General features: G+C 53.5%; 5 protein-coding genes across 5 annotated transcripts; 4 read left to right on the forward strand and 1 right to left on the reverse strand.

Annotated features, from left to right (window-relative positions):
• Positions 1-480: 480 nt before the first annotated feature.
• On the reverse strand, positions 481-1575 carry UMAG_01363 (DNA-directed RNA polymerase I subunit RPA43; the record flags this gene model as incomplete). Its single annotated transcript, XM_011388953.1, has 1 exon — positions 481-1575. One exon carries the CDS (start codon positions 1573-1575, stop codon positions 481-483), a length of 1095 nt encoding a protein of 364 aa, XP_011387255.1.
• A 1090-nt stretch (positions 1576-2665) lies between these two features.
• Positions 2666-3319, forward strand: UMAG_01364 (putative Ran GTPase GSP1; the record flags this gene model as incomplete). The annotated part of the gene is made up of 1 exon (XM_011388954.1): positions 2666-3319. One exon carries the CDS (start codon positions 2666-2668, stop codon positions 3317-3319), a length of 654 nt encoding a protein of 217 aa, XP_011387256.1.
• A 3694-nt stretch (positions 3320-7013) lies between these two features.
• Positions 7014-8027, forward strand: UMAG_01366 (putative 14-3-3 family protein BMH1; the record flags this gene model as incomplete). Its single annotated transcript, XM_011388955.1, has 2 exons — positions 7014-7080; positions 7309-8027. The coding sequence occupies 2 exons, from the start codon at positions 7014-7016 to the stop codon at positions 8025-8027; spliced, it is 786 nt and encodes a 261-aa protein (XP_011387257.1).
• Positions 8028-9478: 1451 nt separating this feature from the next.
• On the forward strand, positions 9479-12448 carry UMAG_01367 (putative alpha-adaptin C; the record flags this gene model as incomplete). The annotated part of the gene is made up of 1 exon (XM_011388956.1): positions 9479-12448. The coding sequence occupies one exon, from the start codon at positions 9479-9481 to the stop codon at positions 12446-12448; it is 2970 nt and encodes a 989-aa protein (XP_011387258.1).
• A 636-nt stretch (positions 12449-13084) lies between these two features.
• Positions 13085-13924, forward strand: UMAG_11314 (uncharacterized protein; the record flags this gene model as incomplete). Its single annotated transcript, XM_011389118.1, has 5 exons — positions 13085-13110; positions 13194-13204; positions 13281-13614; positions 13702-13777; positions 13847-13924. 5 exons carry the CDS (start codon positions 13085-13087, stop codon positions 13922-13924), a joined length of 525 nt encoding a protein of 174 aa, XP_011387420.1.
• Positions 13925-13962: the final 38 nt, after the last annotated feature.

A 13962-nucleotide genomic window follows, 5' to 3' on the forward strand; every position in this document is an offset into this window, starting at 1 on the left:
CGAACGTCCAGCCTGCGTTCGGCGCCCATGCTTGCGTCTGCCCAAAAATACACGTGATTGTAACGTTAATCATCTATCCAAGCAGCGTCCAGCCTTAGCGACCTTGCACGTATACGCTTTCTTAATCAACTGTCGTTTTTGTCTTTACTGGCGCCAATCACGAACGACGCGCGCTATGCAAGCTATAATCACGCTTCTTTACCTCGATTGCTCGATCGCTAGTGTTGACTCTGATGGACGTGTTCGTGTTTCTCAAGCGATTTTGCTGGCTCGATGGGCTGTAGAAGTGAGATGCAGGTCTCGAGAGACAGTCAGGGATCTGGGCTCGCGAAGCATTGATGGCGAAGAGAATCAAACATGGTGTGCTGATGTCGTTGTACATGCACAAGAAAAAGGGAAACTAGTGTGGGAGGATGAGATTCGTGATTCGTGATTCGTGATTGATGCAAGCCGATTTGAAACGAACAAAGACGGTCGAGTTTAGGCTTGCTTTCGGCGCTTTTTGTCGCGCTTTGGTGGAGAAGTGGATGATGGTTCGTCTTGTTGTGCATGTGTGACGGCCGAGGTGGATTTGCGTTTAGTTCCGCAAGACTTGGGTGATTTGGCTTGGACGATGGAAGGAGGCGTGTCGAATTTGGACAAGTCATCGCTCTCGACGGCGGAAGTATCGTCTTCGTCCTGCCAACGAACTCTTCTTGGAGGCGGCGTTGGCGTAGCTGGCTGTGCTGTTGCGTCAGTTGCGGAACGTGTACGGCCCAAACCAAGTGCTTGCCAAGGTAGCAGGCTTTTCTTGAGGTAGGATCGGTCGAGTGTAGGAGGTGGACCTTTGAACGGTTCATCGAGCAACGACCCGTGCAGAGAGAGCATGTGATTCGCCACGGTCAAACTGATCACTGTAAAGCTCAGCTTTCCGTCACTTGCACCCAACTTGCTTCCATCCACCTTGCTCCTCCAATAACCCATCCCGTGATCGGTCGCTTCAGCGTCGTTGAGAACGAATTCGAACTCCTCCGGTAGGTGAGAAGCAGGAATGGACGCATTGAACAGTCCATACAACAGCAAGCTCACGTGCGAAGGGCTTGATAGACAGATGTTACCCTCCAGCATCTGACCGATCCGAGGCGTCCATACGACGCATTCGAATCCAACCGAAGCAGTAGCGAACGCCGAATCAGCCGAAAACACCGCCGTATCCTGCAAGAAGCGCGTCGGAGAATGCGTGATCAGCACACCCGAAAGCTGCGGTACGTAGCGCATGACGAGCGTGTCCATGAGATCCGAGAATGCAGAGTAGGGATCGGAAGACCATACAGGCGCAATGGGCAGATTAAGGATCGGATACAGCGTACAAAATGCCGAGGTTACGGTACGTGACGAGACCGCCTCACCAACGGTACCTGAACCAGCATCGCTGTCGGGTACTCTGATGGCAACGTCTGAGACAGAGGCAGTGTTGGAGAAGGAGGACGAGGATGAGGACGAAGACGCGGATTTGCGACGCTTTGTCGACTCGGAAGAGGCGGACTTGGACTCTGCTCGTTTCGACTTGTCTTTGCTCTTGGAGCCTTTCGACATGATGGCGGTGCTTGAAGTCGCTCACAGGGTGCGGAAGCGAGGCTGATAAATGTAACAGACCAGTGTCGCAAGCGCGCACTGCTGACAAAATGTGCAATGATCGCGACCGAGCCAATGAAACTTCAGGTGTGAGTCGCGGTAGATCCGAGCGATTGCAAGGCGGTCCAACTGGAAAGGGGCCAAAGTCTGTATGTGATGCCGTTCCGTAGTCAACTGAACAGATGGCAGCTCCTGATCTAGTCGTTGTGCGCACGCGAAAGATGCGTGATGGCTCGACGTCGTCCGTTCCTTGAATGCCGAATACCTTGTTGTCAGCTGGGCTGTTGGTGGTGAGCTCAATTGCTTGGTCCTGCTGCACCCTGACTTGGCTTCTCCAGGAATTTTTTTCTTCTCAGACCTCAAACCGAGAAAGCCTTTTTCCTCAACCGCCTCCACAGTCCTCGGGATACGGATCCCGATCGAAATCTTGCTTGTCTTATTGATATCATCTCAGATCGGGCCGATTCGGGATTGTTAGCCAAGTCACGAGAGTGTGGAGAATCATTCAAATCGGTCGAAGGCGTGGATGTGCAAAATTGGCTGTTGCGCAAAATTCTTCGCGTCTGATCAAACGCTGAATCATGGCCAAAGCGAATGTCTTTCAATTCCTTCGATCACCGCGATTTCGTCACGCTCCTTGAATTGTGATTTGAGGCTGAGTAAAAAATTTGAATGCACTGCGTCTGAACTCTGACTGCAGCCACTTGGCCAGTTGTTAGTGATTTGTCTTTGTTTTCGAGATTCACGATTTGGTTCACTGGTGTTGGAGTTGCTCTCGCGATGCACGTCATGATGGAGAAAAGAAGGAAACCAGAGGCACACATATCGAACTCCATCGTGCTGCTGTTGAAGTTTTTGGTCGGTTTCTCGAAAATCGATGCACTGCTCTGCTGTTGGACTTTTTTTGAATTCCTCGTTCTGCCTATCAGCCAGAAAGGTGTCCAAGAGCAGCTGTCAGCGTTGCTCTGGCTGTGTACCTTTCTTCGACTTGCATCTATCGTCTCTTTCCTTTCTTTCACCTCACACTCATTCGCGCACATACCCTTCCAAGATGTCTGCCGCGAACCTGGAAGTTTCCCAGTTCAAGCTCGTCCTCGTCGGTGACGGTGGTACCGGCAAGACCACCTTCGTCAAGCGTCACTTGACCGGAGAGTTCGAGAAGAAGTACATTGCCACACTCGGTGTTGAGGTACACCCGCTTCAGTTCCACACCAACCTCGGTCCCATCTGCTTCAACGTCTGGGACACTGCGGGACAGGAGAAGTTTGGTGGTCTGCGTGATGGATACTACATCCAGGGTCAATGCGGTATCATCATGTTCGACGTGACTTCGCGTATTACCTACAAGAACGTGCCCAACTGGCACCGTGATTTGGAGCGCGTCTGCGAGAACATCCCCATTGTTCTTTGCGGTAACAAGGTTGATGTCAAGGAGCGCAAGGTCAAGACCGGTGCGGTTACCTTCCACCGCAAGAAGAACTTGCAGTACTTTGAAATCTCGGCCAAGTCCAACTACAACTTCGAAAAGCCTTTCCTCTGGTTGGCGCGAAAGCTCGTCGGCAACCACGCTCTCGAGTTCGCTGCTGCTCCCGCTCTTGCTCCCCCCGAGGTCCAGGTCGACCAGGCCCTCATGGCTCAATACGACGCCGAACTCCAGCGCGCTGCTGCTGCTCCTCTGCCCGATGAGGACGACGGTGATCTCTAAGCGTCTACTCCATGTGCAGTACACTGACGCCTTCGAAACACATATGACGGTAATACATGTCGGCTTTCGAAACGCTCTTTCTCTGACGTGTGCGCACATACCTATATCATCCTCTTTAGCATCGCATCTCCCCCCTTTTTTTTGGTTTGGCTGCTTTCCCGCCATAATACCTGCATTCGGTTCTGCACAACCGTACAAAATGCCAAACCCTGTCTTCTTTCTTTGCCAACTCCTTACTCGCTCGTGTGTGAATTTTTTGGTCTGCGGATGCACTTGACCAACAACAGGTTGTGGGGCATGTATTTCTGACATGAAGCTCCTTAAGAGGTGCAGACTATTACAGTCACGGGCTTGTACAGAAGCAATCTCGTCGCCCGTGTCATGACGACGCCCGGCTTGACTTTCCGGGTCATCGAGAGGGCAAGATTGCAGAAGACGATTCGTTCTACCTCGTTCTGCCGGTGTCAGAGCTGATGCGCTTGAGCTCCGCGGCTGAAGGATCGCGAAGCGTGAACAGTGAAGATGTGAGATCGTCTAAGCACGATGCTCGCCAAAACCAATCACGAATCGTGAATAGTCACGAGTGTCGCACGAGAATTAGTGCTACCGCGACTATATGGCCAACTAAGTTGGAACAACCAAATCGCATGGATCAACAACGTATTCTTTTTTGTCCGTCCGATGCCTTGAACAGCGGCCTTTGCAGACCCCCGTCAAGTAGCGGTTCAGAAGACTAGGTAAAGCACTCAGTTGTGATGCGTGAACCTAACGCAAGAGCTTTTAGCCCGCATGCCCAAGTGAAAAAAAGTCGCTGTAGGCTAAGCCTTGGCTTTGGCTGCCGGGACGTCACATGAGGAAAATCCTGCAAAACTTCAAGGACGGAAATCGAGCCCCGACCTCAGCAGGATAGAGCAAATTGTTTCCTCCCTCCGGATGTGTTGAACAAACGGTTTAATGGCTAGTAGTATAACGACCGAGCTACGGGGCCTTCTCCAATATCGTGAATTGTGAATTGTGAATCGTGGATCGTGATTCGATCGAAACTCACAAAGGCGCGTCGGAAGCAAGGTGTGCGCACAGGTCAAGACTTTTTTTGGTTTTTCTCTGCAATCAAACCTCACGCAAACCTTACGGAGAAAGTCAAGTGCTGCACAGCCTTGCGAAGCGGTTCTGGCACGCGACACGCAACCGGAAGCACGATTTTCTGAGCTCAGCGGGAGAGCCGTATTTGAGGGATCTGCTGTGCTGCTACACCAGACAGGAGGAGGAATAGACATGGTTTCCAACGTTGGCTTTTGCCATCATGAATCGTGAATTGTGAATCTGCTTGGCCAATTGTGAAGGCACCGAGGTGAATTCACGATCGTCGAAACTGGAAGATCCACACGCAAAACATAGACACGGCACGCGACTTCTTGAATCACGATTGTCTACGATGCCTGCTGAGCAAGATCAGCCGCTTTCAGCAGCCACACGCACCGCTCGAGCCTGACAGGAAGGGGTGGAAATGCAACGTGGCGGATGGACAGGCAAGCAGCCAGGCAGGCAGGCAGGCAATCACGATTGTTTTCGCACAGGCACAGCATTTCATCTCAGCTCACTCGTAACTGTGCTCTCACAAACGAGGGGAAGAAGAAAAAAGAGCGGACGCGTGTGCGCATCTGAAGCTGTTTCGCCTCGGCATATGCTTGCGTGCCTTTTGCTTGTGCTTGTCTGTTTTGCCGCCGAAAGCCTTGTCCATTCATGACTTGGTTGCAGGGCTCCCTGCCGATCTGAATCGCTCTTGCCTGTCGATAGATGCAGTGTTGCTTCAAGCGATAGGCTGCTCTCACCTCTTCTGGCGCGTGGGTGAGACGAATCGTGAATGCTAACTAAGTTAGCTAACTGAGCTGACCGTGAAATTGAGTTTTGACCTGATTTCAATCTGTGAATCACGAATCGTGAATCACAGTGATCCACTCACGACTCACCAAACATGAAAGTTCCACGACATTCAGACTCGCGAAATCACTCAATCACGAATCGTGAATCGGTGCAGCTGAAGAGCGCTGAGCCTGCTTCTAATCGTTGCACCTCAACCTGACGCTGCGTTCTCTGTGCTTCCACCGCCGTTCTGCCTGCGCCGAGGCCAAATCGCGCGTTGTGGCCAACGCGAGAACACACGAATTTCTCATGCGGACATTTGAAATTTGTATACGAGCTAGTCGCGAAATTTGTAATTGGACGTTTTGTTGTCGTCGCGCTTTGCTTGCCAATCTTGAATGCGAAAATGCGTGCGCAAGCGGTTAATGTGCTGTGCTGTTCCTTGCTGCGTAGTGTGTGCCTTGCAAGCCGAGTGTGGTCTGTCAGTATGAGATTAGGTGTGCTGTGTTGAATTGAATCGTGCTTTTTTGGGCTTGAGCTTGCCTTTACGTTTTGAAATCCGCATCCAGCATCTCGCGCGTTCGATCAACTCACTAATCCTCAATGACTGGCTGGCTGCTAGCTGCTGGCTGCTGGCTGCTGGCTCGCTCGCTGCTGGCTTTGGCCGACCTGAGTGGCTTACTGACAGATTGTCTGCCTGTTTGTTGGCTGAGTGTCGGTGTGTGTGTGTGTGTGCGTGTCGGTGTAGCCGCGCGATCGTGTTTGGCGCCCGCTCGCCGCCCCTTTCTGACAGTGCTTTGTAGCTACCTATTCTCGCCCTTTCTTGGCCGCTCGTGAGCGTTGCCCAAATCCAAATCGCGGGCGAGCCAGCCAAGCAAAGCAAAGCAAAGCAAAGCGTCGTTCGCACACTCATTGTTATCGCTTCACTCTCCCCTCTCTCTCTTTCTCGCGCATTCTCTCAGCTCCACGCCCACTCACTACCATCACCACTCGTGTCACTTTGACCATCACCATCATTATCGTCTACCGTATCCACCAGTCCTGCCCAGGGTGAGTAGTCTCTCTCGTTTTCTCCTTTTGCGCAGTGCACCTTCCGCACTTGCCTCGCAGTCGACATCCAGACCACAACCACATGCTCGTCTGCCCCGTCCTCGCCCGACACCATCCGACTTGGCCCATCATTCGGCATGCGCCGCGCTACCCGCCATCATCATATCTTCGCGTCCAGTCTTTGGAAAGTCGCAATTACATCTTGACACAAACATCTCACTACAAACACAAATAACGACTGCAACGTCGTCGCTCATCAACGCCATGCGTGTCGATACTGGATCTTCCCGCCACTGCCGTCATTGTTGCATCCCCCCAGAGACGTGGTCAACACTATGTTTTTTCATGTTTCGCCGTCCTGTTCCACATCAGCCGGACGCAGCACAGCCATATCGCTTCCAAATGCCAGCATCATCGCCATCGTTCATCCATTTGGGCGCTGTTGTCATCATCATCCCGACGTCTATGCTATGATAAGTCATTACGCTCGGCGCTGCGCAAATCGCTTCTTCAAGCCAGTTGACACAAGACATGCTCGTGCCAGCTTGGGCTGCTTTGTCGCAGATCCAGTAGCAACCGTTTCGCACATTTCTCACCCACGTCCTCTGGCTTCCCGGTTCTGGATGTCGACTCGCAACTTTCACAAATAGATGCTGAGCAGTGACTAACCTCGACTTTCTTTTTGAAAAATGATCTTTTCTTCTTCCAACGATGTTCTTCGTATTACACCAGTCTCAGTTCTTTTCGTCTCTAGACCTTTTTTCACAAACAACTTTTCAAGATGCCCGAATCGCGTGAAGACTCTGTCTACCTTGCCAAGCTCGCCGAGCAGGCGGAGCGCTACGAGGGTAAGTAGCAGCGACAAAAACCTGACCCCGGGGGAATTTTTTGGGATGTCTAATCGAATGATGGTCGCATTCGTGCACAGATGTTCAAGAGGACAACTGGAAGCGTTCCTGATCGGCGCAACAAAAAATCGAGCTCAGTCTCAAACATGTAACTGCTGGGATTGGCGACCGAGACTGACATTGCTTTTCCTCCTCTTATCTGCTTTGCGATGGCGACTCATATTACAGAGATGGTCGAGAACATGAAGCGCGTTGCTTCGTCTGACCAGGAGCTTACTGTCGAGGAGCGCAACCTTCTCTCGGTCGCCTACAAGAACGTCATTGGTGCTCGTCGTGCCTCGTGGCGCATCGTCTCCTCCATCGAGCAGAAGGAGGAGTCCAAGGGTAACGAGACCCAAGTTTCCATGATCAAGACCTACCGTGAGAAGATCGAGGCCGAGCTCGCCCAGATCTGCGAGGACATCCTCGACGTTTTGGACAAGCACCTCATTCCCTCGGCCGCCTCGGGTGAGAGCAAGGTCTTCTACCACAAGATGAAGGGTGACTACCACCGATACCTCGCCGAGTTCGCCACCGGTGACAAGCGTAAGGACTCTGCCGACAAGTCGCTCGAGGCCTACAAGGCTGCTTCGGACGTCGCTGTCACCGAGCTGCCCCCTACCCACCCCATCCGCCTGGGTCTTGCCCTCAACTTCTCGGTCTTCTACTACGAGATCTTGAACAGCCCCGACCGCGCTTGCCACCTCGCCAAGCAGGCTTTCGACGACGCTATCGCCGAGCTCGACACCCTCTCGGAGGAGAGCTACAAGGACTCAACCCTCATCATGCAGTTGCTCCGTGACAACCTTACCCTCTGGACTTCGGACATGCAAGATTCCGAGAAGCCCACCGAAGCCGCCGCTGCCGACGCTCCGGCTGCCGAGGCCAAGGGTGAGGAGGCCGCCTAAACGCGAGTACAGATCGAAAGAAAAAGCTGGCCGACCTCTCCTTCTTGCTCCCCTCCCCCCTCGCTCCCCTGTCCTTTTTTTCGTTTCCCAGCGTCCCCACGTCATCTGGAGGCCGTCGCTTTCATCTCTTATGATCCCCCGCCATTTTGTCACGCTCGACTGATGTGCATGTTGCCAAGGGGCTGTGGGGAAATTCACCACGACGCATGCGTTGTGGCGTTGTTTCTCTTCTCTTCTGTCTATCGACAACAAGTCACATTGGGCTGGTTTCGATGGGACGGTTCGGGGACCGAGAGATTGTGCAGTACCTGTACACAGGTCATGTTACCGAATATCTTCCATTCGACGTCGTGCTATATCCAGAACAACATTTCAAAGCTTCAATCGTGGACTGTGTTTCGTGCGCAAACCATGTGTCTCGGTATCTCAACGAGGTCAGGAGAAGCATTGTGAGAGCTGGTTGGCCCGGTCAGGTGCCCACATTGCAGACCTGCAGAGCAGCGTCTGTGCGATTCGAGACTTTACATGAGCTTATGGTCAGTCCGAGGCCGAACATGCCTTCGAGCTTGGCGAAGCGTGTAGCCCGATTGAGAGGCACACCAAGACAACCGTGCGGGGGACGATTTTGTAAGCGGAGCCACACGCCACTTGGATGTCGCAGCCGGAATGTTTCGATTGCTACACGACTGCGCTGACTAGAAGGCTTTCGACAAGTACACTGGTTGGGATTGGTCACAGCATGTAAGAGGCCGTTGGCCTCCACGCAAGAAGATGCCATGACATTCGCGATTGCCTCTATGGCGTTGGGAGTTGTGTTTGCTGTCCAACAGAAATCGTGAATCACGAATGGAAGAAAGTCACGAGTGGATCATGCAGCAAAACCCGTCACAAGACATAAGCACGGGCCGCGTTGGCTGATCCGAATTTTCATGTTCGGATGAGCCCTTTGTGCTGTTCGTTTGACGCTAGTCGCTCTTGAGTCTGTGGTCCACGGTCCGAAGTCGTGAGTCCAGTCGTGAGTCGTGAGTGTTGCGCCGCTCCACCCAACTCACAACAAAATCTCGAATGCGGGGCTGCACAGCACAGTCCGCGCAGCACTCTGTGACTGTCAAACAGCAAACAAAACATACTCGTCACACGTCTCCCACCACACACATCACATCACAGTCACAGTCACCACTACAGTCACAGCTACAGTCACAAGTCCCTTTGTTGCCTGTCGAGTGGGCACTGTTGGCCTTGCAGTCGGCCGCTATCGCGTACTCGAACTGTGCCTCTGCGCTACAGCGTCTACCTGCCAACAACACAACAAGAAGCGGCGCAAGCCTGGACATTCCCTTTAGTATCATATTCGTGCCCCCGTCTATCTCTCTTGTGCAACTCTCACCAACCCCAAACCCCCCCTCCCCGGACAGCTTTAGGACGACAGCGCGCTCGAATCGAACACAATTATGACGTCCAACTCGTCATCCTCCATGAGAGGATTGACGCAGTACATTGCAGACTTACGAGCATGTCGAGTTCGTGAGCTCGAGGAGAGGCGCATCAATAAGGAGATGGCACACATTCGTCAAAAGTTCAAAGACGGTCAGTTGGATGGCTACCAAAAGAAAAAGTACCTCTCCAAGATCGTGTTCACCTACATCCTCGGCTACCAGGTCGACATCGGTCATATGGAAGCGGTCAACCTGATCGCGAGCAACAAGTACTCGGAAAAACAGATCGGCTATCTTGCCATCACCCTACTCATGCACGAAAACTCGGACATCGTTCGTCTGGTCGTCAACTCGATTCGCAAGGACTTGGACGAGATCAACGAGGTTAGCAACTGTCTGGCGTTGCATGCGATCGCCAACATTGGTGGAAAGGAGATGGCAGAGGCTCTGTCAGGCGATGTTCATCGTTTGCTCATCTCGCCAACATCCCGAAGCTTTGTCAAGAAGAAGGCCGCCTTAACGCTGCTCCGCCTCTACCGCAAGCATCCCGAGGTGATCCCGGCAGAGGATTGGGCGTTGCGCATCATTGCCATTATGGATGACGATGATCTGGGCGTGGCTCTCGCTGTGACGAGCTTGGTGATGGCCATGGCACAGGACCATCCCGAAGCATTCGCAAGCTCCTATCAAAAGGCCGTGCATCGTATGCACAGGATCGTGATTGAAAGCGATTTCACCTCAGAGTACGTCTACTACAAAGTTCCCATCCCATGGCTTCAGGTCAAGCTGCTTCGTCTACTCCAGTACTATCCCAGTCCGGACGATCCGACGCTCAGATCTACCATCGAGACGGTGCTCGATGCGATTATCATCAATTCGCAAGACAGCCCCAAGAACGTGCAGCACAACAACGCGCAGAACGCCATCTTGTTTGAGGCCATCAACCTCGCCATCCAGCTCGACACTGAATCGGCAGTCGTGGCAAAGGCAGCCGTCCTGCTGGGCCGCTTCATTTTGTCGCGCGAGACCAACGTGCGTTACCTCGGTCTCGATACCATGGCGCATCTGGCAGCATGTGCCGAGAGCTTGGAGCCCATCAAGATGCATCAAAACACCATCATCCTTTCTCTGCGCGACAAGGACATCTCGGTACGTCGCAGAGGCGTCGACCTTCTGTACAGCATGTGCGACGTGACCAACGCCAAAGTCATTGTCTCGGAACTGCTCAAGTACATGCAGGTGGCCGACTACGCGCTCAGGGAGGAAATGGTGCTGAAAATTGCGATCCTCACGGAAAAATTCGCCACCGAGTACAGCTGGTATGTCGACACGATTCTACAGCTGATCAGTTCTGCGGGTGATCACGTCAGCGAAGAGGTGTGGTACCGTGTCATTCAGATTGTCGTCAACAACGAAGATGTGCAGGAGTACGCTGCGACTAAAGTGCTCGAGCATCTCAAATCGTCAACGTGCCACGAGAACATGATTAAAGTGGGCGGCTACATCCTCGGTGAATTCGGCCATCTGATCGCGAACAATCCGGGAGCGAGCCCCATCGAGCAGTTTCATACGCTGCATTCGCGATCGCATCTGTGTTCGCAGGCGACACGTGCGTTGCTGCTCTCGACGTACGTCAAGTGGCTCAATCTGTTCCCTGAGATTCGCGAGCAGATCCTGTACGTGCTCAACAGGTATAGGCATGTGCTCGACGCTGAGCTGCAGCAGAGGGCGTGCGAATACGTGGCGCTGGCCGAGCTGCCGGACGATGATCTGTTGCAAGCCGTGTGCGACGAGATGCCTCCGTTTGCGGAACGATCGTCATTGCTGCTCAGTCGGCTGCACAAGAAACACACAGATACCGAAGATAAGCGGACGTGGATCATTGGTGGTAAGGACACCAACCGTGGTAGGGAGACGGCGAGGCTCGAGAGTCTCAAGAAGGGTAAAGCCAACGGAGGAGCTATGCCGACCGGTCATGCTGGTTCGGTGATTCCCGCAGGCCATCGCAGCGAGGTGGTCACAGCTGATACGATGCGCAACGGCCCTAACGGCGTCAACGACGATGCAGACAACGTGCTGGCCGGATTGGAGGGGCTCGATATGAGCGCGCCGACGCCTGCACTCGAAGATACAGGAATGCTCTCCGAACAACCTTTGATTGGCGGTGATACGCCGACCAGCACATCTGCACCCACCACACCATCCACATCGCTCAACACGAAACCGTTGACCGCGGGCGCCGACAAATTCTTCCAGCGCCTCTGCTTTGCGCCCGAAGGCGTCCTGTACGAAGACAGTCAGATCCAAATCGGACTCAAGACCGAGTATCACGCACACCAAGGACGTCTGGTGCTCTACTTTGGCAATAAGATCTCGGTCAATTTCAACGCATTCACAGTCTCTGTTCGCTCACAAGAGCCGGCGAGCTTGAGCGTGACGGTGCCCAAGATCGTGACCAACATGCTTGGCGCCATGACTCAGACGCAGACACTGGTGGTGTTGGAGTGCAAGGATCTGTTCACACAGCCGCCGATGCTCGAAGTGTCGTACCTTGCTGGATCGCTGCAGGAGATTCGGCTGCGTTTGCCGGTGCTGATGACCAAGTTTGTCGAGCCGGTGCAACTGGGTGCCAACGACTTTTTCGAACGCTGGAGGCAGATCGGCGGTGCGCCGCGGGAGGCACAGAAGATCTTCTCGTTCAAGCTGTCGGCTGCGGGCCAAGTGGACGTGGCGAGGCAGAGGAGGATCTTGGAGGGCGCTCGCATGCAGGTGTTGGAGGGTGTGGATGCAAACGCGACCAATTCAGTGGCTGCTGGTGTGCTGCACATGGCGGATGCGGGCAAAGTCGGGTGTCTGTTGAGGTTGGAGCCGAACAAGGATGCCAAGTTGGCGAGGTTGACCGTGAGGACCACCAACGATTTGGCGAGCGCCGAGATGTTAAGGATCCTGCTGGCTGTCTTGGCGATTGATCATGGCAAGTTGTAGAAAGTGTCCACACAAGCTGCGGTTGCGGTTGCGGAGCAATCGTGAACGATACTTTGTGCCACAATTTGCTCAGTGCTGTGTCGGCGAGCACACGATTTACGGTGTAGCAGCTGCGGGACGTGGTTATGTTCGAGTGTGGCGTAGCGCACGCATTATGTCGCGTCGACAGAGGTACGAAGAGGCGTGTATGTGCATGGTATGGCGGTGAGGTCGCTGCGACGCTCCAGGGCGGTGGCTGTGGAGCGGACGGCTGAATTCACGAATCACGAATGACGTTTGGCAAGACTCATGACTCGTGTTTCCAACTGGAGCTCGCGTGACTCGCGATTCATAATTAACATGTAATATTGACGTGAGCGTGGGCACGCGACATGTTGACGCATGCACCACCGTTGGAATATTCGAGTTTGGGATGAGACGTACTTGCGTCTTGGCCACCACGGAGCGGCCCGAATTCGTCAGCGAGTGAGTCGTTCAAGCGTAAGTGCGACGTACATGGCTGATACGACCAACGAAGCTGTTTGGGTATGCTGACGAATGCTCGCTTCGCTTCGACTCGCTGGTACAATTGTAGCCGCGTAGCCGCGTAGTCGAGTAGCTGAGTAGCTGAGCAGTTGGGTAGTTGAAAAGCACAACATGTTGCGTCGACGAGGATGCTACGTGTAAGTTGGGCGATCTGGATTGGCTAAGTGAATTTGTACTGATCTTGTTGCGCCATGTGGTTCGGTTTGCTTGGTGGATGCAGGTGTGGTCAAGGTAAGTTGGGAAGCGACGAGCTGAGCCAAGCTGTGAGTTGGTTCGCAAGACTGACGTCCAGCCGGTCTACATGCAGTGGGACATGTGGCTGAGAATTGCAGCTTTAAAGATCGACGATGCTTCAACTGTCTGGAGGCGGGACATGAATCGTCTGGCTGTCTCGCTCCGCGCAGTAGCGAGACCAAGCAGTGCTACAACTGCGGCGGACGCGGACACACGAAAACCGACTGCCCATCTGTCAATATCCAGCAATGTTACGCTTGTGGTGGTAAAGGCCACATCAAAGCCAACTGTGCCACTGTCGATAAGCAGAAAAAGTGCTTCGGTTGCGGGGGAAGAGGCCATATCAAGGCTGAATGCGCTACCGCCAACAAGCCGCTGAAATGTCGAAGGTGCGGCGAGGCCAACCAGTAAGTCGATACACGCCGAGTCACCGTCCTACAATCGCGATCGCAAACACGCTTTGCTCACCTTGCACGTTGCATCTTGATACACAGCTTGGCCAAACACTGCACCGCGACCATGCCCGCTCTCAAGCCGAAACCCTGCTACACTTGCAACCAGTCCGGCCACGTAGGTGTCTCTCCCTCTTTCGTCTCCTCCGCAACTTGCTGACGCCTTGCAGCATCTCGCGCACTACAGATCGCAAAGCACTGTCCACACGCCAGCAGGATCCCTACGGATCCCATCCCAAACGCCTCCGCCACGCTCACTGCCTAACCATCCACCCAACGCGCAGAACCACCGCGTCCAACTCT

Source organism: Mycosarcoma maydis, chromosome 2 (assembly GCF_000328475.2).
Source record: "Mycosarcoma maydis chromosome 2, whole genome shotgun sequence".
Classification (NCBI taxonomy): Eukaryota; Fungi; Basidiomycota; class Ustilaginomycetes; order Ustilaginales; genus Mycosarcoma; species Mycosarcoma maydis.